Source organism: Micrasema longulum, unplaced genomic scaffold (genome assembly GCF_059751315.1).
Source record: "Micrasema longulum isolate JH-2025_06_02 unplaced genomic scaffold, ASM5975131v1 h1tg000823l, whole genome shotgun sequence".
Taxonomy (NCBI): domain Eukaryota; kingdom Metazoa; phylum Arthropoda; class Insecta; order Trichoptera; family Brachycentridae; genus Micrasema; species Micrasema longulum.
Window position 1 is genome coordinate 27,179 of NW_028278015.1, and position 25,706 is coordinate 52,884.

The 25,706-nt window shown below is 32.0% G+C and overlaps 1 protein-coding gene across 2 annotated transcripts; it reads left to right on the top strand.

The window, feature by feature from the left end:
- Window positions 1–325: 325 nt before the first annotated feature.
- Window positions 326–25,333, top strand: LOC148278821 (cytochrome P450 6j1-like). 2 transcript variants are annotated; one of them, XM_088230837.1, is made up of 9 exons: window positions 326–565; window positions 9,000–9,129; window positions 10,761–10,973; window positions 13,239–13,426; window positions 15,040–15,161; window positions 15,243–15,334; window positions 19,748–19,874; window positions 22,429–22,689; window positions 25,073–25,333. In XM_088230837.1, exons 1-9 carry the CDS (start codon window positions 378–380, stop codon window positions 25,246–25,248), a joined length of 1,497 nt encoding a protein of 498 aa, XP_088086963.1. In that variant the 5' UTR covers window positions 326–377; the 3' UTR covers window positions 25,249–25,333. The 2 variants fall into 2 exon arrangements, with proteins under 2 accessions (XP_088086963.1, XP_088086964.1); XM_088230838.1 differs by having other exon boundaries at window positions 334–565; window positions 15,246–15,334.
- The last annotated feature ends 373 nt before the right edge of the window (window positions 25,334–25,706 follow it).

The following is a 25,706-nucleotide window of genomic DNA, read 5'->3' on the forward strand; positions in this document are numbered from 1 at the left end:
TCCTTGAAACCTATGTATTGTAAAGATCTAGTACCAAACTTCGTAGACTTCACAGATCCAATATATATATTGTTTTTTGATCGAGTACTGTACCGATGGATGTCTCCAATGAAAGCTGGCTTTATGTTACTTTTTATCATTGTAATTTCACTGGGAATCCAACCCGCGACTCAACGTGTGTGAGACAAGCGTCTTTGAGCGGGGCGCAATTTCTAAAACAACGCATTAATTCATTCATTTAAAATTAGCGCGCCAATTTAACAGCTGCTACTGTTATTATAAATTCATTATTTCTAATGCTAGTGCTAATATTATTGATAAAACTGTCACTCTCCTGATGTACGACAACAGTAGTCACTTACTCCTCACGCGACAAGATGTTAGTTGTGATTCTAAGTGTCCTAAGCATCATTTTGGCGGGGATATACCTCTTTTTCACTTGGAATAATGGCTACTGGAAGAAACACGGAGTACCTCATGAGCAACCGAAATTCTTCTTCGGAAATTTTAAGGAAGCGCTCACGGGGACAAAACATTTCGGATTAATCTACAACGACATTTACAAGTAAGAAACTTTCGTTTTCTTTATCAAAATATTACAAATAATATTTGTTTTTAATGTACGTGTAAAAAAATACTGAGATTTATTGCAACAGAGATGGAAAACATTTTTTAGTAGGGAATATAGAAGTCTTGTTTGGCGTTGTAGCCATTTTATTCTCCGTGTAATATGCACCATTCCTCTGTTGTAATATGTATGTTAATCTGAATAACCCCCTAGGGGGTTTAATCCAGCCTAAGTCTACAAAAATTTGGAAAAATTCAAAATATTTCAAAATATAGATTATCATCATCATTCCCTTTTTCATCTAATGGTGCATTGGGCACTGCACTGGTACACCAACCGCAGCGTATCTTGATCATTTTTCTTACGTGAAGGTAAGATTATCAGCCTTAGCCTTTATCGGTACCGTGAAGTGCAGGGATAAAGGTCATAAAAACGTAAATAAGACATTGTTAAAAATTAAATATTACAACCAGAATTATCTTCTTTAAAAAAAAATTTTTAACTAAAATATTTCAATAAATATTTTTTTTTTATGTATTACCGAAGGCATAATTTCACGTGGGAATAAAGGAAAATGTCACAAAAACGTATGTAATTTAAAATGCTTATATTTCTTTTCTAAAACAAAAAAAAAAAATTGCACTTTCATGTTCAATATATTATCTTTTAATTACACAAATAAATTTTAGTTCAATACTTAGTCTTTATTGAGATCCCAGATACCTAAGTTTAGTCTAAATTTGAAATGGCGTAATCTGCCGGTCTAAAAGTAATTATATTTTAGTTACATAAAACTTTTGAGTTTATTTTTTAATTAAAATACACTTAAAAATTATTTATGTGTTTTTTTATTTTATTATTGCGCGATTGAAAAAAAACATTCGTTTTAAAATGGCAAAATTGTATGATTTCCTCATTTTTCGTTTGTTTCACCAAACCTCAGCCTTAAGCTTCAGGTACCAGTCCAGGGACTATTTATTTATTTATTTCACCGTTTTAAAATGTACAGAGGTTCTTTTAAGGTCCCGACTAGCTAGGAAATTAAATTAAAGTAAATAACCCTAGTTAGACAGTCAAAGCAACTTTACATATTTATGTATAATTTTATAATTTTGTGTATGTAATATAATGATAATAATAAATAAATAAATAAATAATAAAAATTGAAGCATAAAATCAACTAAAATCTAAAAGTGAGGTATTTATCGTATTTTTTTTTCAAAATAATGCATTTAGGCTGTCGCTTGTTAAATATATATCTATTTCAAGAATTGCCCGTACCTACTCATTATAAAAGGATCTTCATGCCAAAGTAAATATAAAATCAAATATAGATATTAATAAATTAAACGAATGGTTTGATAATAGTATTTTTTTATCTGAATACTGAAATCGGAGATATTCTGAATCAGGTAGAAGAATTTGTGTACCTGGGAAGTATGTTTACTAGGGATGGAAAGACCGAGAAAGATATTGAAAGGAGGGTGAGTGCCAGGAACAGAGTAAACGGTGCACTGAAATCTACTTTAGCAAACAAATTTTTATCGCAGGAGGCCAAACTAGCAGTTCAAAATGGAGTTCTAGTGCCAACTCTAATATATGGGAGCGAAGTATGGAATTGGAAAAATTATGATGAAAGTAGGTTGATTGCTGTCGAAATGCGATCCTCAGGCAAATAAGTGGTAAAACGATTTATGATAGGTGCACAAATGTCGAGATCCGTGAACTGTGTAAGGCTGAGATATGCATTATCGACAGAATAAAAAAAGGGGTGCTGCGTTGGTTTGGACATGTAGAGCGAATGGACAACGAAAGAACGGCTAAAAGGATCTACGATGTGAATGTCGATGGATGCAGAGAACGAGGAAGGCCGAGTAAGACATGTCACGACCAAGTCTATCAAATACTTGAAGATGGACATGTCAAAAGTAGGAATAATCGGCGTGCGTGCATGAGAAAATGTATGAATGTAGAGGAAGCGAGGTATGTATGCAAAGGTAGAGTGATATGGCATTCTATCCTCTCTGCCTACCCCTACAGGGAAACGGCGTGATGGTTTGTTTGTTTGTTTGAATACTGAAAAAACATAATACATCATTTTCACATTGTAAAAAAAAGTTATAGGGGAAAGTGTGGTATTGGCGAATTCCTAAGGGAAAATCGAAAAAAAAATTGAAGAATAAAACGTATCAATTAAAACTAAATTATTTCGAATAAAACTTTGGTATTTTTCGTACAATATAAAAAAAAACATATTTTAAAAAATAAATAAAAAACACAAAATTTAATGAAAAACCTGCCGTTCGGAATTACCCGAGGCATACGGGGTGGGGTAATATTAACGTTTTTGGCAAAAATCACATACAAACCGTTTTGAGTAGCTTTCGCTATTGCTACATTTTTCATAGGCCCATGATTGGCATATCAAGCACATTATCCAACCTTGGGTGAGGGGTTTTCATATTTTTTGTAACAGAACAAACAAAAATATTCTTCATTTTCTATATTTTCAACGAACAGCAACTTCGTGTCTTCTGTCAATCTCGAACTGGGGTAGGAGTGTTGGAGCATCCTCAGTAACCGAAATCCTACATACTTAGAGAGGATTATTTTTATTTAATAAAATGAACAGATGATATAAATAGTGCAGTCAGGAATACACATTTAAGAAAAAAGTTATTTTTTATTCGAAATTATTTTTTGTGTAGCACACTATTGTTTTCTTTATATATATAATTCCTCTGTACGTGTGATGTCACTGAACTCCTCCTAAACGGCTTAACCGATTTACGTGCGGTTTTCAGAAAAAATATAGATCTTTGCGCTGTTCGTGTCCGTAGATATTAAAATCTTCAATCTAATGTGTAAAAAATGAGTGAGGAGCATAAATGTCTTATTCATCAATCTACCAGGGTTGCATTCGAGAAGAATGCATTTACAAAAAATAGAAAGATGTTGTTTTTTTGCGTAAAAAAAGTTTGTTTTTTGATGTTTACAAACAGGATTAGTTTTTTGTGTATCTGAATCAGATTATTTCCTTAAATTCCTCATAATTTCTACCCAATTATTTCTTTTAACTAGATTTTTGGTAATACTAAAATAATATTAAATTAGAACTAAATATTAAAAAATGCAAAATAATGTCATTTCATAGAACAAAACAACCAATTTCCTTCGAGTACCTATTAGAAAACTCCAAAATTGATGTAGTCAAGTCCACGAGCATATAGATAATACAGTAAATAAATCACTGAAATTACTTGGCTTCATTAACAGAATATCCTCTGATTTTACTAATGTCCGTACAATCAAAACTCTTTATTGCTCAACTGTTCGCCCTCTTCTTGAATATGCCTCAGTGGTCTGGTCTCCATTATATGCCAATCGCATAAATCACATTGAATCAGTCCAACATCGCTTGCTTCGAAAAATAGCGTGGATGCTTGGACTAGAGAGAGATAATTATTCTTATGCTGAAATAGAGTCGATGTTAAATATTTCTAGTCTACAAAAACGTAGAACTAATATTGACTCCATATATATGTTCGGCATACTAAATGGTATAATCGATGTTCCATCATTACTGGGACAAGTAAAATTCAATATTCCGACTCGTAGATTGAGAAACAATGAAGTACTGTTCATCGATCAGCATAGAACAAACTATGGCCTAAATTCTCCAATGACCCGCCTTTGTCGTATTGTTAACTCAAGACAGGATCTGGACTTTTTTGGTTTAAGTTTACAATAAATAGTCCAGATCTTGTCTCGATGTCCCTTATGTTTGTCAATGCTTCTTTCTTTTTTCTTTAAATGTTTTAAACTACTCTTTTATTGTAATATTTAAACCTTATAAATTGTATACATGGACAATGTCCGTTAATAAATAAATAAATAAATAAATAAATAAATATTAAATTCAATACAGTTTTAAAAATCGTATTCCTACATAAATACACCCCTCTGTAGGTGAAAAGACCGGAGTTTGACGTTTGCAAAAAGAATGCCATTTAATTTTTAAAATTTATTTTATGTTTTAGAATTCCACTATAAACAAGTACCTAGGTACCTGCTTAAATTAAATATTTTAATGTTAACAATTTTTAGTTTTAGCGTTTAATCCAGATGTATGTATATACTCTAAGGTTTAATCACAAAAAAGTACTTAGGTACCTACTTATCAATGAAAAGTCTTTTTCCAAGCTAATAGCAGGCAAACCACCGTTCGGGCAGGACGTCTGTCGGGTCCGCTAGTTGTATTATATATTTATTAGTCAATAAATAAAATAAACACGTTTGTGTAAGACGTCATTCCCCATTACGTATACAAGGTTGTTTATTCTTTTGCGTAATGAGGAACGTTAATCTATACTTCTTTCATAGAATTATAATATTCCATGGAAAGTTAACATGTATCTTAATTTTTTTAAATTAAGTTTACTGTTTGAAAAGCGGAATATGCATACATTTTTTTTCTTCTAAACATGTTTAATAATAGGTTACCGACGAAGATACTTTAAATGTAGATGCAAATATACTCATTTTTGTACACAAATATCGGTTTTTCTTTAGACAGTCGAAGATAACTCTTTTAACTTCCCATTGTAATCGGGGCCCAGAAACCTCGTACGCGCATCAAACTAAAGCCGATTAAACTACTCATGAATGTGTAGTTTTATGTTTTGGCCATTAATTACTGAAAATATAGTCGGAGAAGTGAGAAGTCTCATAAGTTACTTTTCATCATAAAAAAATATAATGAAGAACTTCAGCCCTACGGGAAATTGGATACAAAAAATGTTTTCTTACGCGGGGTAAAAATTAGAGCATTAAATTGTAACACAAAGTTTCTAGAAAATGTACAGAAAAAATAATAAAAAATATTTTGATAAAAACGCACTACTTTAAATGACGTCACTGGTTCATGTGAATCAACCTATGATTTGAGATCTATGGAAGATTTACGGTCTGCTTGTCGCTTTTGGACCAATGGGAAGAACTGAACGAGAATAAGCTGAAATGAACCTCTGACGTTACACGCGGAGTTATTTCAGAAATACAAAACTTTGAAAAATCGTAGTGCCGATAATACGATATATAAAAATTTTAAAAAAAAATTGACTTAGTTTAACAGTCTATTAACAAATATTTTTTTTTAAAAAACCACTGAACTTCCTCATTCTAAAATTAAAATTAAGAAAAATTATTTTATACTAAAACAGAATAACGATTCTAGGTTGCCATAGATTTACAAACCGTCCATTTTTTGCATACCGTTTCACCTGGATTTTTTTATATTTAAACGACAAAACTAATCAATTAGCTTTCGCTATATAAACGTATGTATTAAATTTATATTAAAAATTGTATTTACTTGTAATATTATAAATATGTTTATATTTTTTGCTGAATTGACTAAAAAAAATAAAGAATTTAGTGTTACAATCAATGTTTATAATTACGGTATAAAAATAAGTTATTTTGTGATAAAAGGTCACAAATATGATAATAACCAGAAAATACCGTTTTGGTTCAAGACAACATGTACTCGTAACAATTAAAGTATTATTTTTAAAAAAAACATGATTTCATAAAAAAAATGTTGGAACTAAAATATTTAAATTATTGCCTTCAAATGCTTAGGTTAACATAGAATTTGATTAAAATATCACACAATTTGTGCGATTTAAAAATATGTACTTTTATTTCTCTTCAAAAACTAATTTTTTTTAAAAATAAATATTTGCGTTCTTATGATTTACCCAAATATTTAATTTTGAGGGCCATTTTCAACGAGTTGTAAATACCTCACTATTAGAAAATGGGAATCAAGTTGGGGTAGAGTAGGGTTCGAACCACGGACCTTTGGTCCGTAAGTCCGAGACACTAGCCACAGAACCACAACCCGATTCAAAAAAATACTTTATTGAATTTTTTATCTTATAATCAAATAGGTTTACGGTACATGTGAATAAAATTAAACAAAGTGATAAGAAAAAAACCCATAATGGCATAACCTGTGCTATACTGATTTAATCAGTTTTACGTAACAGCACTATTTTATGGACAAAATTACATTTTTATTAAAACTTTTAATATAAAAATCGAACACTGATTTGAGTCTACTGAACACTTTAATTTATTAAAAAAAATATAAAAACATAAAATTTTATGAATTGGGATCATCTTTTCACACGACAAGGATGTATTGATGAGAAATACTAATAGTTGAACTATCTCATCTTTAAATATACAAAGGATGGCAGGAATTATGCCGTCTAGACCTGGAGCCGCTCGTTGCCTTAGTTTGGAAATAATCTTAAGAATTTCTGATTTGCACGTTACGAGACGTGACGTCCCGGTTGGCATGGTATTTTCTCATGTAACGACAAAAAAATTGTAGAGCTCTAGATTTTTTTTATTTTTGAAGTGAGTGAATATGTTTTTAATGAGATGGGTGAAATAAGTTTGCGAACCTTTGCATTAAAAAATAATTAGGGATACAAATATAGGATTCCCTTTCAGACTACAGCCTTAAACCAGCGATACCATGTCGTGATTCCTTCAAATGCCTAGACTTCCATATTCTTCTATTGTGTGAAATGTTCTCCATCTTTGTTTTAATATGTTAACTTTAATAACTCCTTAGTAGGTGAAATCCAGTCATTGTCTACTAAAAATTGGACAAATCCAAATATTTTCTAATGAACCAACTGGTCTAAGAAGCATAAAAATTGAATTTTTTTCAGATGTTGCTTAGTATGTAGGTGAAAAAATTCACTCAGTTGAATCAATAAATTTATTCATTAATGTTTCTTTTTCTTTTCTATTCTTGATTTTATTTAAAAGTACAAAATATTTCTCTTTATTATTTTTTATTATCAGTATGTATTTATATGTATATTTATACTAGTTACCTAAGTAGTAGTTTTAAATAAAAATAAATGTATTTTTTTATCGTTTAGTTTTATTTAAAATTGTTTAATTTTTTTTTATTGATATGTGTTGCTTTCTTACTCTTTTTTTTCAGGTTCAAAATATTTCTATGACCAAATATTTTATTTTTAATAACTGGTAATATAATTTTTAAACTGTGTATCTTTATTTTGACTCCTTAATTTGTAAATAACTGTTTTGTAATAATTTTTTTTAATACTATATTTTATTTTCTCCGCTTGCATGTATGTATTTTATTGTATATGCAACTAATATGTAAAAGACACTAAGTGCCGTTTATTTCAATAAAATAATTTTTATAAAAAGTTTCAGCTCTTTCACTTCACAAAAATCAGCAGTTGGAAGAATAGTTGAAAAGTGTATTGTAATTTAATACCATCTAATTTTCGTATACAACTTTAGGGCGTAGCATTCTGGAGAGTGTTGCAGTGGTGTGGGGGCCTGAATAAGCCACTCACTCACTAATGGTGGAGAGAACATAGAAGAAGTTTCTTCGTTACCTGCACATGCGAGAGTATGGATACTACTCATTGCAGTACCCATCATTTTCCCTAATTATAACTAATTATGCTTATTATCACAATTCTGCGGGCCAGAAGGAGAATTGCCTCGCTTATGATGGCATTTAAACTTCCGAACGGGTTAATTTACAATCCAAACATTTTGCAGCCCAGAAAATTATATATACTGAACAATTATTTAAGAGCTTAGCAACACAGACCGTTTGTTCTTACTGAATGCAGGACAAATTTACCGTTGTTGATGCCTGAGGGGAGAATGATTGGTTTATTGAAGAGCTCACCGGGAGAGGTAGATATTTTCCATGCTGGGATTACCAATTTTAGACTCTTCCTCTCTAACTATGCACCATACTGTGTATTAGTAAATTATTCGTCTTTGTTTACTATTGTTGTACCAATAATCTATTGTTTTTTTTTAAAACATGTTTTTGTAATTACCTAATAATAAAGTTTATGTACATTGTAATTGGCAATATTGTTGTCATGTACATTTGAATAAATAAATAAATTATTGTTTTCAATATTTGAGTTTGTCCTAACGTTTGTAGACAAAAGACTAGATTTCACCCCCTCGGGAGTCATTAAGATTAACAAATTACAACAGGGATGGAGAATACCTTAAATAAGAGAATATGGAAGTCTAGGCATTAACAGGGCTTATGACATGTATTTGGCTGGTTTAAGTGGCCACTTTACACACTGTATAACATTCACCATTTTACCTATGTTTGAACATCCATATTTCTGGCCACTTAAACCAGCCAAAGACAGGTCAATGCCTGGACTTCCATATTCCCTTATTTAAGGTATTCTCCATCCCCGTTGTAATTTTTTAAATTATTGTTTGTAATAGATTTGATTCGCTGAATACCTGTTTTTCTAATAATTCTTTGTATCTACGTTGCGCATTAAATCAAAATAATATAATTTATTATCATCTTGGAATTTTCCAGAAAATTCGACAACGCCGCATATTTCGGGTTTTACAAGCTGAGAACACCGACGTTAGTCATCAGGGACTTGGAACTCATTAAAGCTGTACTCGTCAAGGACTACAATCATTTCGCCGAAAATGATTTTCACGTGAGAATGCTCATTTAAACCTTAAGTTCGTATTACATGGGAAAGAAAATGGTACCTCGAACTCGAACCATACGAGCTTTTACTTTTGTTCTACAGTGGGCCAGTTGCACCGAAAAAGCCTTACTAAAATAACATGGAAACATAGAATTAAGAATAGTCCAGAAACCGCATACGCACATCAAACAAAAGGCGACTCAACTACTCATAAATGAGTAGGTTTACTTTTTGACCCATTAGTTTCTTTGTAGACGTCGCTCAGTACGCAACTCCTGATTTGTATTCAACTATGCCGTGTTCAGCTATGTCCTTTTAAAGTGTAGAAATACTGCTAGGATCTTGAAGAAACAGGATGCAATCACATTTCATGTGTAATTATCAAATGAATGTGTATATAACAGATGCATTACTTAAAAATTTAATTATTTTTCCATCTGTCAGATTGTCGAAGAAACAAAATGGAAATTTCGTTGGTGCTGCCAGGGAAGTAATTTTTTTACCCTACTTTGTTCATCTACTGAAAGAATCAATGAAAATTGGATCTCGAATTAAACAACTCTGTGGTGGACATTTGACCGACATTATCTTCAAAACATCAAATATTATTTAACATTATAAAAATATCCGTTTTATGTAAAATAAAATTTGTTTTAAATTTTAAATTTAAAGTTCATTAATTCAATTACTCTTATTTAATGACGCTTTACTTATCTACTATGTTGTGTCAATTAATATTTCCACGTGCACAATATAATTTTATAGAAATTAACAGATTGCTTTTTGTTAACAGCAGTATTTAAAAACAATATTCACTTACAGATTCAAAAACTACTCTTACTCAAATGAAAGACATAAAACCCTTACAATACATCACGTACAAATAATATAATCACTAGATCCTCAACACAAAGACAACTTAAACAAATACAAACTTATACCACTTTCGGACAAAGGATTTTGAGTATTATTCAATTAAAATCTATAACCTACTTCCACTATCTATTAAAACAATTAGTAACGAGAAAATGTTTAAAAAGGCTATAAAAAATGGATAGTGGAGCTAGGTAGAAGTAAAATGGTCTGATTCGCCCGAACCAATATTGAATCAACTGCTCCACAAGTGAATAGCTTATGTAAAGTTTCTGTTAGGTTTTCGTTATTTTCATTGTGGGTTTTGTAATATAAATAATATAGATATACATATATACCTAGTTTTTAAAACTGTATGATTATTTTGTTAATTATCTCTGTTTATAAAGTTAGTTTTCTTTGTTTATTCTCGAATGTAAAAACATTTCAAAAAAGTATATTGTTAAGTGTCCTCGGCACGGGTAACCCCAGGTGAGGTCACATTATTTTTTTTATTAATTTTAGTTTGTAAGAGAATAATACGAATAAATAAATAAATAAATAAAATAAATAACAGATCACAATAATGCATAGAAATGCCCAGACTTCTTTATTCTCAACAGCTTCGTCTCTGTTGAAAAATATCGAATCCTACCAGAAGTACTGAGTTCTTAACGCTTAATTATATTTAATCATCTAAACCCACTCTTGGACGCTTGTGAAATTCAATGATTTCACAATTTATGAGAATCCGGAGTTCTTATATCTCCCTAACCTCTCCCCAGACGGACACTGAGGCGGACCGGATGCTAGCCGTCAACCCGTTCTTCCGCGTTGGGGAGGATTGGAAGACGCGGCGGGCGCAGTGGTCCGCGCTGCTGACGCCCAGCAGAGTGAAGGCCATGTTCCCCGTCATGGTGGAAAAGGCCGACAGGATGGTGGACTACCTGAGGACCCGTGTCAAGGAAGCACCCGGAAAGCCGTTGGAAGTGAGAAAGGTAGAAGTTTTAAAATCCCTACTCGTTGACTTGACTGGGTATTTTTTGTTCCTCTGGTCAGCGGAATATGGATATTGGAAGCGTGAAAGGATTGAATGGTTGACCAAACCAGTGTATTTTATCTTCATTTTGAAAGGTAGCTAAATCACTCTGGTGCCAGGCTCCATTAGCTGGTACTCCTCATATCGGACTCATCTTTATTTAGAACACGAGCAGATTCCTCAGGCGGGTTATTTCTAGCAATCGAGGGGCGTCTTCTCTTATGATTTTCTTCGCTTTATTGAAACGGACGGGCTTAAACTACGGATTGAAACAGTTGAAATATTCTTTCACGACAGGTAAGGATAAGAGGAAGGATAAAAGACACAGGATATAGAAATATGACCACATAAGACTATCGCCACTTTAACACAATTAAATGGTCCAATTTTTACTGCGCGCAAGATTTTTTTCATATCTAATCTCTCGTAGTACTGAATTTCCGATTGTTGACTTATTTTATGTTGCCGGACCTATTGAATGTGCATTTTTTCCTCATAATTTCTGATCAGATGGACACGGAAAAATACAAAAACTCCAACAACCCATGTAGTAACAAGACGTATCGGGTTTTTTATCGTACAACGCCCTTAAGGTTAATTTCACAATAATGGCGCTAAATCAATTATCCATGATCAACAATGATGAATGTAGTTTTCCTTAACTTTACACGTGAGCAGTTTAAAAATTCGTTACTTTCTTGATAATTTTTTTTAATGTACAAAAGTACTATATAACGTTTTTCAAACCTGGAAAATAAAGCCTTAATAATTAAAATTAAACCTTTTCAAGATCAAATTTAAAAGAAAGTCAATGTCGCATTTTTCTCATATGCGTCGTTTACGACCATTTCGAATTATCTTTATTAAGAATTATAATTAAGCAAAGTGTAATATTTAAATAAATATTTTTATGTAACCACTTACCGACTACTTTTCTATGTCTACCTATTTCGAGACGGGAACTTTTTTTTATCAGGACACTAATTACACTAACATGCAAATCCTTGTTACGTTAGTATAATTAGTGTCCTGACGAAGAGATGGGTGCGTCTGCTTTCTGTTTTTCAAACCTGGAATATAAATCCTTTATATAACCTCTTCAAGATCAAATGCGAAAGAAAGTCAATGTTGCATTTTCCGCACATCCGTCGTTGTTCGAGGACCACAACGAATTTTTTTTTATGTAACCACATACCGACTACTTTTCTATGTCTACCGGTTTAGAGACGGGTACGTCTTTTCATCAGGACACTAATAACACTAACATGCTAATTCTTATTATGTAAATGTAATAAGTGTCCTGACGAAGAGATGGGTGCGTCTGCTTTCTGTTTTTCAAACCTGGAATATGAAGCCTTTATATAACCTCTTCAACATCAAATGTAAAAGAAAGTCAATGTCGCATTTTTCGCACATCCATTTTTTATGTCTATCGGTTTCGGGACGGGTACGTCTCTTCGTCAGGACACTAACATTCAAACACCTGTAGTTCAATCACAAATAAATATCGACGTGTTTAAAAACATGCTACGCATTTGAGCGATCACAATGAACATTAATGGACATGCTTAAGTTATCGCTGTCATAAGTCAACGCGTGTGTAATCTCTTAGACAACGCTCGTGTTGGTTTGCTTTTTGTTTTCCTCGCAAATAAATACAGTTCATTGGTGAAAAATCGTCGTTAACTATAAAAAATAATACAATATATTGCATTTGCAAAATAGTAAGGGGAAGGAGTATCTAGTACAAAAAAGTGAAAATAAAATTACAATTACTATGGCGACTGCTTTTTTGACATTTGGGTTGCCAACCGCCGGCGAAATGCAATGAATAGCATAATAAATAAATAAAAATAGCAGTTTTGGAATATTTTACATTATACACAGGTGAAATTCAAATATGTGATTGCGCAGCAGGATTACACGTCGCGAAACGTAAATATTTTGACACTTAATATTAGGTGTTCACGGATGTTCCATTGTGATCGCGAATACGATAGACAACCACGGTGAGAAATTGTTAGTACGTCGCTTATTAGCGCGTCGATAGTTATTTGTGATTGAGCTACTGTTATGTAGTGTAGTTAATTAATCAGTACAGTAATTAGTGTAGGCATTAAAAAGTCGGTGAGTGGTTATACACAAATATTTACAACACTTGTTGAAATCTTTGACGACAAAATTAATACTTAAAATGTTAATAATAATGTACATAATATTTCAGCTTGCTGTATCGTATCTGACGGACGTAGCAGTTTCGGGGGTTTTGGGGCTACAAATCAATACATTCGTTGACGAAGACAATGTGTTCAAGAGGCTCGCTCTCTCTTTCTTCGAGTCTGACTTCTGGGAAGGGCTGAAAATCCTTTCTTACATCGTAGCTCCCTGGATACACACGTATTTTACCGTAGGGTAAGATGAATTAATTTGACAACGCGGTTTTACTGTCAGAGCTGTTCATTAACAAATCTTTGTATGGTCGTCATAAAATATTTATCGAAACATATTTTTAAAATGCACGGCAGTCCAAAGTAAACTGAGCGTAAGACAAATCAATATAATAACATTGTATTTGCGTAATAAAAGAAAGTGGGAATAAAACTCCCTTTTAGAAACATTGACTCGTGAACTATACAAACAATATATACATATACTAGCGGACCCGACAGACGTTGTCCTGCCCGAAAGTTGGCTTGCCTGCTAATAAGGGTTAGTTTTTCGTTTTATCTCCTCATGTGATTGGCTAACAGTTCACGTCGTGCTTAAATCAAAATCGTGCCAAAATCACTGCTCTAGTACCATAACCAAGGAAGAAAATACGAGATCGTTCTAAAATTATGACACTCAACTCGTGTCCAACGCGAATTTAGTCATTTTTTAACCGCTAGCCGGGTTTTGACGCGAGCTTGACATTGAATTCGAAACCAAAAGAAGTTAAATGAAAAATACCCGATTGTATCGTGAAAGCGTCTAAAAACTGTCCGGATTAAGAGAAAAAGACTTTTCATTGATAATTAGGTACCTAGATACTTGTTTATGATTGAATTAAAAAACTAAACATTTAAATATTTAATTTAACTAGGTACCTAGGTACATGTTTATGTATGAATTCCAAAACATAAAATAATTCATTTTCAAATATAGAATTCTTTTTTATTCATAAACTCGGTTTTGAAAAATGTACTGAATATCAGTTAATATTATTTTAGTATTACCAAAAACCCGCTAAAATGAAAGAAATGGGAAGAAATTATAAGGAGTTTAAGGAAAGAATCTGATTGGGATCCATAAAAAATTAATGTTGTTTGTCAACATTCAAAAAAAAACTTTTTTAAGCTCAAAACTAACAACATATTTTCGTATATATTTGTATATGCAACCCTGGTAGGTAAATGAAAAAAAAATAACACTTTAACTTTTTTTACAGATTAAATTGAAAATTTTAATATCTACGAACACGCGCAACGGAAAGATCTACATTTTGATGAAAACCGCACCTAAATTGGTTAAGCCATTTTAGGAGAAGTTCAGTGACATCACACATACAGAAGAATAATTTATTTAAAGATTAATGGGGTGCTATTCTGAATCTTCTCCCGGGAGTAGATAAGATTCGTATCGATGATTAAACGTCAAACAAAGTCAAATAAACGGTGTTATATTTGACATTTAACGGGGATTTGGGAGGGGGAATGCATTTAAAACTCTAACCCATATAATACGGATTTTCGTGGTTATTGCTGGAAATAATTGACCAAATAGCAACGAGCACACGTGCGAACTGACCAACGTATTAAAGATTATTACACTGTAGAGCGATGAATTGTAATGTTAAGTTTGCTGTTTGCACGGGGGAAAGCAAAGACAAATGCGAATTATTATTGAAAAAATTCGCCAAAAAAATATAATAATGTTGATACATTCTTTACATTATAGGATAGGGTTGCGCAAAAAATTTAATCAATATACCCCCTTTGGCCGTAATGAGTTAAAAAGATTGTTGTACTTACGTATTGTATTTGCAGATTTGTAAAGCCTTGGGTAAAGAAGGAGTGTTTGGACATCGCTAAGAATATTATCGCCATCCGGAAAAAACACGGATTCCTACAAAACGACTTTTTTGAAAGCCTCATGAAAAATGGCGAAGGTATTCCAAAAAATAATACTGAGTAACAACAACACGTTTCTCGTTTACACAATAAGATTAAAATTGTGTACATTTTTCCAGAAGATCCCGTGGAAATAGCTGGAAGAGCCCTCGGCTTCCTGTCTGAAGGAGTGGAAACGTCCAGTGGTCTGGTGTCCTTTGTCCTGTACGAGGTAAAAATATTGTCAACAGAATTTCGTAAGGCAATCAAGATGATGAGGACATGCGGTCCAAAAGCGGTTTGATAAATAGGTATTTGAATATTATTTTTCTATCACTCTCTCGTTGATACCACGTCAGACTGATTATGCCTAGCCAAAATCGACAAAATCAAAGTTTCTTAGTCCGTTTTTTGCACCCTAAAACTAAACCAATTTTTTTCAATAGTGTCAGAATGAAATTTCCTGCCAGTACCTTTTGCGTTTTTCATATTTGTATACCGGATTCAACATATGCTTTATATTCCCTGAACCTCAAGAAGTACAAATATTTCCACCTTAAAAGAGCTGAACTTAGATGACAGACTATCCTCTGTTTAAATCGCCAGAAGAGAACAGTTGTGAAAAATTAATGGTCAAAGGAAGGGTCGAAGGAAGCAGAGGGAGATGAAGATTCTCCACTAGACGGACTGACCAAAATCCAGGTTGCGCTTGCGCCGAGAACATCAGGGGTTGGAGCAGCCCGGATAACGCGGCAGTCTGTCAGAAGAGGTGGAGGACCCCAATCCATAACGTGTTGAAGACAAATATGGAGGATTAAACACAGGAGTTTGATATTTCCCGGGCTGGATTTAAATAACAGGACAAAAAGCCTGTAAATGCCTAGACTTCCGTATTCCCTTTTCTAAAATTTTCTATATCTCTTTTGTAATACGTTAATCTTCCTGGGGGTTAAATTCAGTTCTTGCCTAAAATTTGGACAGACCCAAAACATTTTCGAAAACCCTTTTGTACCCTTTTGTACTAAACCGAATAAAATTGTAGAACTATTGGTTTCCCAGACAAAATATTGAAAAAACTTATCTTATCATTCGTATTGAAAGTGAAAGAAATATTTAAAAAAGGTTAATCTCGGAGACATGATTTATATATTTTTTTTCAGTTTTTTTTAAGTTCATAAAATAATGAGGAAGGTTAGTGGTTTTTAAAAAAAGAATGTTAATACTCGTAGACTGTCAAACTACGATTTTAAAACAGTTTTTTTTTCTCAATCAACTATCATCAGTTGGTTTAGAAAAACTTATGACGTCATTTAACGTAGTTCATTTGTTCATATATTTTAGAGAAACTTCGCCGTTCAATTAAATGCACTAATTTTTATCGTGTTTAAGAAAACTTTTTTTTATATCCAAATTCCCATAGCGCTGAACTTGCTAACGAAAATATTTTTCTTCAGCCATACCGTCATAGTATCGTCATAAGATACCCGATTATAATCACCCCCGAGGATCAATAGTGCCGGGAAAACTGAGAAATTATCAATATAATGAGGGAACATATAAAACAACTAAAAACACATTTTAGAAAATAATAAATAAAAACAAAGTATCCGAACAAATTATTTCAAATAAAAAAATACAATAGACTTGTAACCAAACTAAAAAATATTCAAAGAGATTTAAGAAATGAAATCAGCATAAAGCAGCAGTAATAAACTGTTGAAAATAATAAAAAATCTCAAATCAGAAACAAAATTACAGTCAGCTAATATAAAATAAATAAAACTAAAAGATGGGATTTTAACAAATGATCTAGAAGAAATATCAATTATCTACAATGAATATTACACCAACATAGATAAATATAAAAAACCTCCTAGTAAATTAAATTCACCATGTCTAAACATGTCAGAAAACGGGGAAGAAAAATAAATAGTTTCTTTTTTCTTAAACCAACAACGACAAAAGAAGTACGTATGATAATCTTTAGAAAAAATGCATTACCGGGATAAGATAAAATCAAACCTACACTGAAAAAAAATCTAAAAGATGAATGAAGCCCAGTCACATCAAAATTAATTAACATGCATGTAAATTTGGGAATCTACCCGTTAGAATTCAAAACTGCAAGAATAACTCCTATGTTTAAAGGTGGAGATCGAACAGAATCTAGTATTTACAGACCTATAGCAAATTTAACTAAATTCAATAAAATCTTTAAAAAATATATACATAAACGATTAATGGGTTATATAAAATCTTATCATAATATGCTTAAGCAACATGGTTTTCAAGAAAAAAAGATATCGGAACTGCCCTAGTAAATTTGATAAATTATATACAAACAAACATGGATGCTGGAACTCCAATCATATGAGTAATATTGGATTTAAAAAAGCCTTCGATACGGTACATGTTGAGACCATGATAAAAAAAATTTAATGACATTAGAGTAGAATTTTAAGAATGTAAACTACTAAAATTATACTTAACAAATCGGAAGCAATATACCTATATAAAAGGAAAAAAAGTCAAATACGGACAGTAAATTTTGGAGTACCACAAGGATCTATTTTGGGTCCACTAGTATTTATTGTATATATTAATGACTTATCACTGTACGATTTTAAAGGAAAAATTATTATGTATGCCGCCAAAATTGGACTATTCTAAAAAAATCAAACTGACGTACAAACAAACAATGGTATAAACGAAAACCCAACTATGTTGACTAAATGGACCAACACAAACTAACATACAGTTCGGTAGTCAGATGGCAGAAGGGACCATCTGTAATTTTCAAAAATGTTCAGGAGAGCTGAAATACGCATCAATTTCAAGACTTTAATCCACAAACTAAAATATTTTAATGTTTTTTTTAATAATAAATTACCATTCTAAATGACGCTGATTTTTTTTTTCTTTTTCTTCGTGTATTTACTGAAATACTAATTAAACTTTTGAAAACTTAAACATACACAAAAATACAGATGGTCCCTTCTGCCATCTGACTACCGAGTTAATGTAATTAACGTCGAAAAAAATGACACAAAATAGATGCTTACATAAATGATGAACGACTAACTGAAATTGAACATGGTACATACTAGGACTTACAAAATACAGACAATTGACATAGAAAATTCATATCAAAAATTTAATTAGCAAAGTGGCGACATTATCGAGTCTTTTTTTTCAATCAAAAATTTTGCTCCAAAAACGGAAAATTCACATGCAGAAAGCCTATGCAAAAACTAAAATATGTTATATTTATGTAACTCTATGGGGAACAGGAAATCAAAATGACACAAACAAACTAAAAAGGTAGCAAAATTAAATATTATTGTTAGTAGTTAGTCAGTTAGTCAGTTAGTGTTATCCAGATGTTTATTATTTTTTTTTTTTACGTAATAATTTTTATTTGTTGTATTCTTTAATATTGTGCATACTTCCGCTTTCTATTATGTTGTATCCCAACTCAACACAGGGTTTATAGCCTCATAGCGTTAGGGATACGTTATTTTGTTTGTATTGCCTGTGTATCTTTATACGAATAAAAAATATGATAAAAAAATGTTTAGGAACATGTGAAATGTAATATGTTGTAATAGTACTTATGTTTTATTAATTGATTTTTATAGTATACTCATAAAATTAACATATAAAAAAACTGTTCTTTGTCATAAAACATGTATAATATATAAAGTATATTCTAGTATAGTAAATGATCTCATCTAACAGCAACTAAAGAACTCTTTAAATAAACTAAACAATTAAATGTAACTGAACTCTTTTAACCAGAATCTTTAAAATTTATTCATAAATTAGCCACTGATATAATTGTAGGCGAAGGACTAAAAAAATTGTTGTAAACATGAACACAATACGAGAATATCAAAACAATAGTCTACACAACTTTCTAAAACGAGACAAGGACAGTTAACACTTTGTATCCCGAAGCCGTGTAAACACGTGATTATATAACCATGCGTTGTGTCTCGGTCCCGTGTTTTCACGTGGTTTACCAGCTGTCGCAAAAAATGCATTTTATTGACATCTAGTGACTTTTATTAGTACTTTTTCGCTGCTGGTAAACCGCGTAAAAACACGGGACTGGGACACAACGCATGGTTATTATAATCACGTGTTTACACGGCTCCGGGATACAAAGCACAAAAAAGGAGTGAGGCCTTGTATATGTGCGAACATTGCAATGCGCAATGTGGCTCTCCATAAAGGTCAATGTTGGCAAAACCATAATAAAAAAAATACTTATTTAATTATTTCAAATAAATTTGAAAAGTTTCAATTAATTTAACCTAGTATTTTCATAATTATGACACTTTTAAGAAACCCTTCACAAAGCATGAAATTTCACAAAAAATGGGTCGGGCACAGGATAAATTTTATGTGTGTTCGGCCGGTGCTCAAAGTGTTAAGACTAATAAACCGGGGACTGAAATTATACAATAAACTACCAGACAAAAATAAACAAAAGATTCAGACAACCTTTACAAAAGATGTCAAAAATATTATCATTTATAGTAGAATATGACTTAAAAATTTTTTTTTGTTAAATGTTTGTAATCCATAAGGGTTTATACATAAAAAAAACTGAAATAACAAACAAAAAATCTTTGTGCTTTAGATGGCAGCTAATCCCCACATCCAAACAAAGTTGCGCGAGGAGTTAAACGGTGCTGCAGAAGCTAATGGCGGACAGCTATCCTTTGATGATATTCAAGGAAATAAATATTTAGATATGATCACTAACGGTATGTTATCTTGTTGTTTATTGCTAGTAAATATTTCGACAATCATCGCATCAATCTGAAGAGGATTCTTAGGTTTTGGTCTAAAACGGCGTATTATCATTAAGTATATGTTGACGCCAAATAATTGAATCAGCCACTCAATTGAGTCCAATTGGACGTCGAGGCTGTCCATTAAATGCCGTCATCCATTTGAATAGCTAGGCCGTTCGTTGAATAAATTAAGATAGCTCAACGTTTTACGTGTTGGATGGTTGCAAGTTAGCCCATTGGAAATGGCCGAACTTAAAGCATCCGGGTTAGGTTGGGATGAATTGGGTTAAGTTTAATAATACATAAAAAAAATATTTTTACCGAACCGATGTTATAAAGGTTGATTGTATAAGTATCCTTCAATTTTTGGTGGCATATATATGCTCGTTGAATGCAGCCCTGTTATAAAAAAATAAAACTCGGTAACTATGGGTACGTTTTTATTTCGCAACATTTTCAAATATTTTACTTTATATGGCATATCCATTTTATTGAATTGATTGTTTTTATTAGTAAACCTATATTTAACATGAGAAACAATAAATAAAGCAATAAAAAATAGAACAATTCAGGTTGAACTCGCCAAAAAAAGTCGGGCTTATCTGTTTGTGTACAAAATAATATAAAATAGAGAAACAAATGCATAACAAATAAAAAATAAATAAAAAATGAAAATATGAAAAATTATAACACTTAAAAAAAAATTAAAAAATTAATTAATGTACACAGGCATAAATGTATACATATATATATATATATATAAATCTCATCATCATCATCATTCCCTTTCTAGACTTAATATTGCGTAGGGCACTGCATTGGTACACCAATCGCAGCGTGTCTTGATCACTTTTGTTACATGAAGGCAAGATGATCAGTCTCACGCTTCAGGTACCAGTCTAGGGACTATGAAATATTCTAGTGTAAAAACCCCCTTTAAAATAAATATTTTATATCAACCATGTCGGGAATCGAACCCGAGACCTCTTGCATGGTAGGCAAACGCGCTGACCATTACACCACGAGGCCAATGAATAAATATATATATATACATAATATTAATATACACCCATTTATATAATACATAGAGACGAGACGAGATATATGGCGAGAATGAACGGTAACGGGGGACGAAGACGACCAAGAAAGACGTGACATGATCAGATAAATCAAAATCTTAAGTCTTGTCATGTCAAAACCAGGCAGAACCGAAGGCCGTGAATGAATTTTTGTATAAAGATGTATGAAAGTTGATGCATCGGCATTTATCTGGCAATGCTGTCAACTAAATCGTAATGATTTTTTTCAATACTGTTAGTTTTTCATATTTCCAAACCCACGGTATCAGGTTATATATATCAGGGCCCCGATTACAATGGGAAGTTATCATTTATCTTTCATTTAATCTACAAAGTAAAATTAAGTTTTCTGTATGAAAACCACAACATGCATGCAATTTTTTTCTTCTAAACGTGTTCAATTATAGGTTACTGACGAAGATATTTGAAATGTTCACGCAAATATTCTCATTTTTGTACACAAATATCGGTTTTTCCTTATAGACAGTCGAAGATAACTCTGTTCACTTCCCCTTGTAATCGGGGCCCAGGAGCCTTATGCTGGAAAGATGTGACATTTTGTCACCCACTCGACAATAGTCGATTGGGCATCTCGATTGCTTCGCCATAATGCTTTTCTTAAAAACCCTCCGACAATTCAATCACAAAGAAAAATGAGAAAGTGACAACACTAAAAAATCCGTATTTATCTATGGCTCTCCTCTCACACGAAAAAAAATATTGTTTCTCGTCGGAATTCTTCCGTTGAATATTTTGTTTACGAAAAAATAGTAGTTTATTTATAAAAAAATGTTTTACTTAGCACTGCAACATTTATAATTATTATTTGCCTTTGACATAACACACATCTACATGTTATTAGAAATATTTCATATTCACTTAATGTACTTCAATAACATATTGTATAATAAAAATCTCAAATACGTATTTTGACATTGACGAGCGATAAAATAATTTTAAAATCATGTTTCTAGTGAAACTTCATTTAAAATGGATTTAAAATAAGTACAGTTATATTTGTTGATACGCCATCATCATAACATTGATCAGTGTTGTAAATTTTAAGTTAAAATACAACAAAAATACCTAGGTACTCGTCATTTAAACATGAATTTATTTATTAATTTGTACATACATTTCATATTTCATAATTTATACATACATTTCATATGCCGAGCGTTTTACAAGAAGGAAGTTTGACAGCTGGAGTTACGATGTCGCATTCGATTGTCAATGTCAAGTGCTTTGTGGCACTCGAGATAAAGTCGATTGATTTTCAATCGACTGCGTTCGTATGGGTGGTTCAAGAATGCTGTCACTTGTCGAATTACGGAAGTCGCACACGATTCTAAAGACGAACGAGTCCAGCATAAGGCCCTGGTCCGTTGCATTGTCCACATTTAAAATATTGTTGATATTTTCCTTACTGGATGTTCGTCTCGCAGAGGTAATGCGCATCTACCCCGCCGTGCTGGCCGTAAACCGCATGTGCACGGAGGAGTACACGCTGCCGCCGGCGACGGCGGGCGGGGCGCCCTTCCGGGTGCCGCGCGGGATGCCCGTCACGGTGTGCAACTACGCCACGCACCACGACGCCGCCTACTTCCCCGACCCGGAGGCCTTCGACCCCGAGCGCTTCCGCGACGAGGCCGCCGTCCCCAAGTTCGCCTTCCTGCCCTTCGGCGAGGGGCCCAGGATCTGCGTTGGTGAGAGACGTTTATTTTATTTACCGCTGATTTCTAATATATATACATGTTGTCAGACCGCACGATCTTTAACATTCATTTCAGTGCCGTAATACGGCGTTTATTGACAAAAAAATCAACTACGTACTTGCCATACAAATTAAAACAAAAAAAGCGTTTGACACATAGAATTAAGAAAAGTCCAGAAGGAGAGTAGAATCATATTTGAATACATCGAACTGTGTCCAATAATCCTCCCACCATGCCCCCTTTTCGCCACGCGCATTCGTGATGTCGCCGCGTAATTTTGCTTGATGGGAAAAAAAATAATCATAACACAAATGTAAGAAAAAAAAGCAATCTGTTAGCTTCTCTAAAATTTTATTGTGTACGCGGAAACATTGATTGTCACAACAGAGTAGATAAGTAAAGGGTCATTTAATAAGAGTAATTGAATTAATGAACTTAGAACTTAAAATATAAAACGAATTTCATTTTACATAAAACGGATATTTTTATATCATGTTAAATAATATTTGACGTTTTAAAGATAATGGCCGTTTAAATGTCCCCCACGGCGTTGTTTAATCCGAGGTCTAATTTTCATTAGTTCTTTTATTAGATGAGCAAAGTAGGGTAAAAAATTTACTACCCTGATAACACTAACGAAATTTAAAGTTAAAATTAAAATTAAAACTTAAAAGATAAGCAGGAGATAAATTTAAAATGTCTTTAACAGATCTGATAAAAATATGGTATTTTCTGATAAAAATATGGTATTTTCAGTGTATGGTATATGGTATTTTTAGTGTAATATGTCGATGTCACTAAAATTGACATTATTAGTAATCAACAATAATATAGACAATGTGATAAATACAAAATAAATGAATATTTTTTCAAAAATAAAACAAATGTATACACAGTTAAATGGCGGCAGACTTATTGCCACTAAAAATTTCTTACAGTCTGACCAAAAAAATACAGCAATAAAAAAAATAAAAAAAAACAATTTAAAAAATAAAAATAAAGAAACAATTAAAAAGTTAAGAAAATACAAACAGTAAAAAATTGTCTATTGCTTAAGTTATTTACATTTTAATTCATTCAATTACATCTTCCAAATATTTATTTATACTGTAGAAACATTTTTTTGCTAGAAACACATTTAACACTCTTGAAGTTTTTTAATGCAATTAATTTTTTTAGGAAGCTAATTATAAATTTTGACTGCCATGCATATGGGCCCTGTGATTGCATCGTCAATGGATTTTTTTATTTCCTTTTATTTTTGGTGTTATGAAAGTGGCTTTTTTCTTGTGTACTAAAATATTCGGATTTTGATTTAACAATATTCCATTGTATAAATACCCGTCATTGTTAAAAATTTTAATCTTATAAAAATTGGTTGAAAAATAAAAATAGTGTTGTAGCAGTCTTTTTTTTCGATTTTGAATAATTTTCTGTATGATGGGGTAAATAATAACGGGTTTTCATGACTAAATAGCTTAATACGTAATAGTTTAACGTCAAAATTATCTTAGATTAATTTTAATCAACCGTTTTTCAAACTCCTTAAAATGAACATGCACAATATAATTTAATATTCAATATAAAGTCGATATTGTGTATATACATATAATTTTGAATTCTCTATCCTTACCTCTGTTCTGTATAAATACATTAAACTCCTTAATAAAGATACCCATCTCGAAGATGTCGCGAAAGCGATGAAACCGGTCACTGGATATTCCAAATTTGTGGATTAAAATATCACTCGTCTTTTATCTGTAGTAATATGTTAATATTAACAGCTCCCCGGGGAGTTGAATCCAGTCCTTGTCTACAAAAATTTGGACAAACTCAAAATATAGTTAATTACAAATATGTATAACTTACATACAGGCAACTAATGTTTTAGAATACCATGATATTTATGTATAAAATTTAAGTTCTAAAACAACCATAGAATTTTGGAAAAAAGATGATCATGATAACAGGGAAAATGCAAAAATCAGATTCCAATTTAGAAAAAAAATACACAAAATTAAATTGTATATATTATTGCAGTAAAAAATATTATGATACAAGAAAAGCCATTTATGAATGAAAAAAAAAAGAAAATTAAAATTTTAATTTCTCCATTAGCTGCACCCCCTCCATCGTGTATTTTTTATATTTGTTATGTTAGTTTGTAATTAACCCTGAAGAAAGCATAGTGTTTTGCCAAAGTAGTTAGTTATCAAATAATAAAAAATAAAGTGGTACATATAAAAAACAAAGTTATTCCATTGTAATATTGAATAAAAATGTTCCACAAAGCTTTTATCATTAAAAATATCATTTATTTCTGTTGAATACATGGCAATTTAGAACCTACACTTAAGTATTACTAATATTTCAGGTTCGAGGCTGGGTTTGGTCAACTCCAAAGTGGCCATTTGCTCCATCATCAGGAATTTCGAACTGAGACTGTCCTCCAAAACCAAACCTCGCCCACTCCCTATAGACCCGACTGTTCTGGTGACCAGAGCCGTAGGGGATCTCTGGTTGACTTTTCACGGCCTTTCCGCTCCATAAAAATATTGTGAAAACAAATCAATGTATGTGAAAGTAAATAAATAAAAAAACGATTCGATGGAAAATAAAACGGAAGCAATTATGATTTTGTCTGTTCTTATTTTTTATTATTTTATTTATTTATTTATTTATACATTTTATCATAATTACATTTTTTTGTTCACTTTGCCTAGCTAATAAGGGTACATACCCCGTTTGAAGCTAGGCAATTACATTTCAATACGTGAAATGGTTTATAAGTTAATAGAAAGCACAGACTAATAAAATATAATCTTACTCTTTTACACATTTTGATACATATACATACACACATACACACATATATACATACATATACACATATACACATACATATATATATACATATACATATACACACACATACACACATGTACATACACCCATGCGCATATGTATACATACATCCATAAAACACAGACAATTTATTTAATATATAA

Coding starts and splice junctions, on each gene's coding strand:
- LOC148278821 (XM_088230837.1), top strand. CDS start 378: ATGTTAGTTGTGATTCTAAGTGTCCTAAGCATCATTTTGGCGGGGATA. Junction 13,427..15,039: donor CACACGTATTTTACCGTAGG/GTAAGATGAATT, acceptor TTGTATTTGCAG/ATTTGTAAAGCCTTGGGTAA. Junction 19,875..22,428: donor TTTAGATATGATCACTAACG/GTATGTTATCTT, acceptor TTCGTCTCGCAG/AGGTAATGCGCATCTACCCC.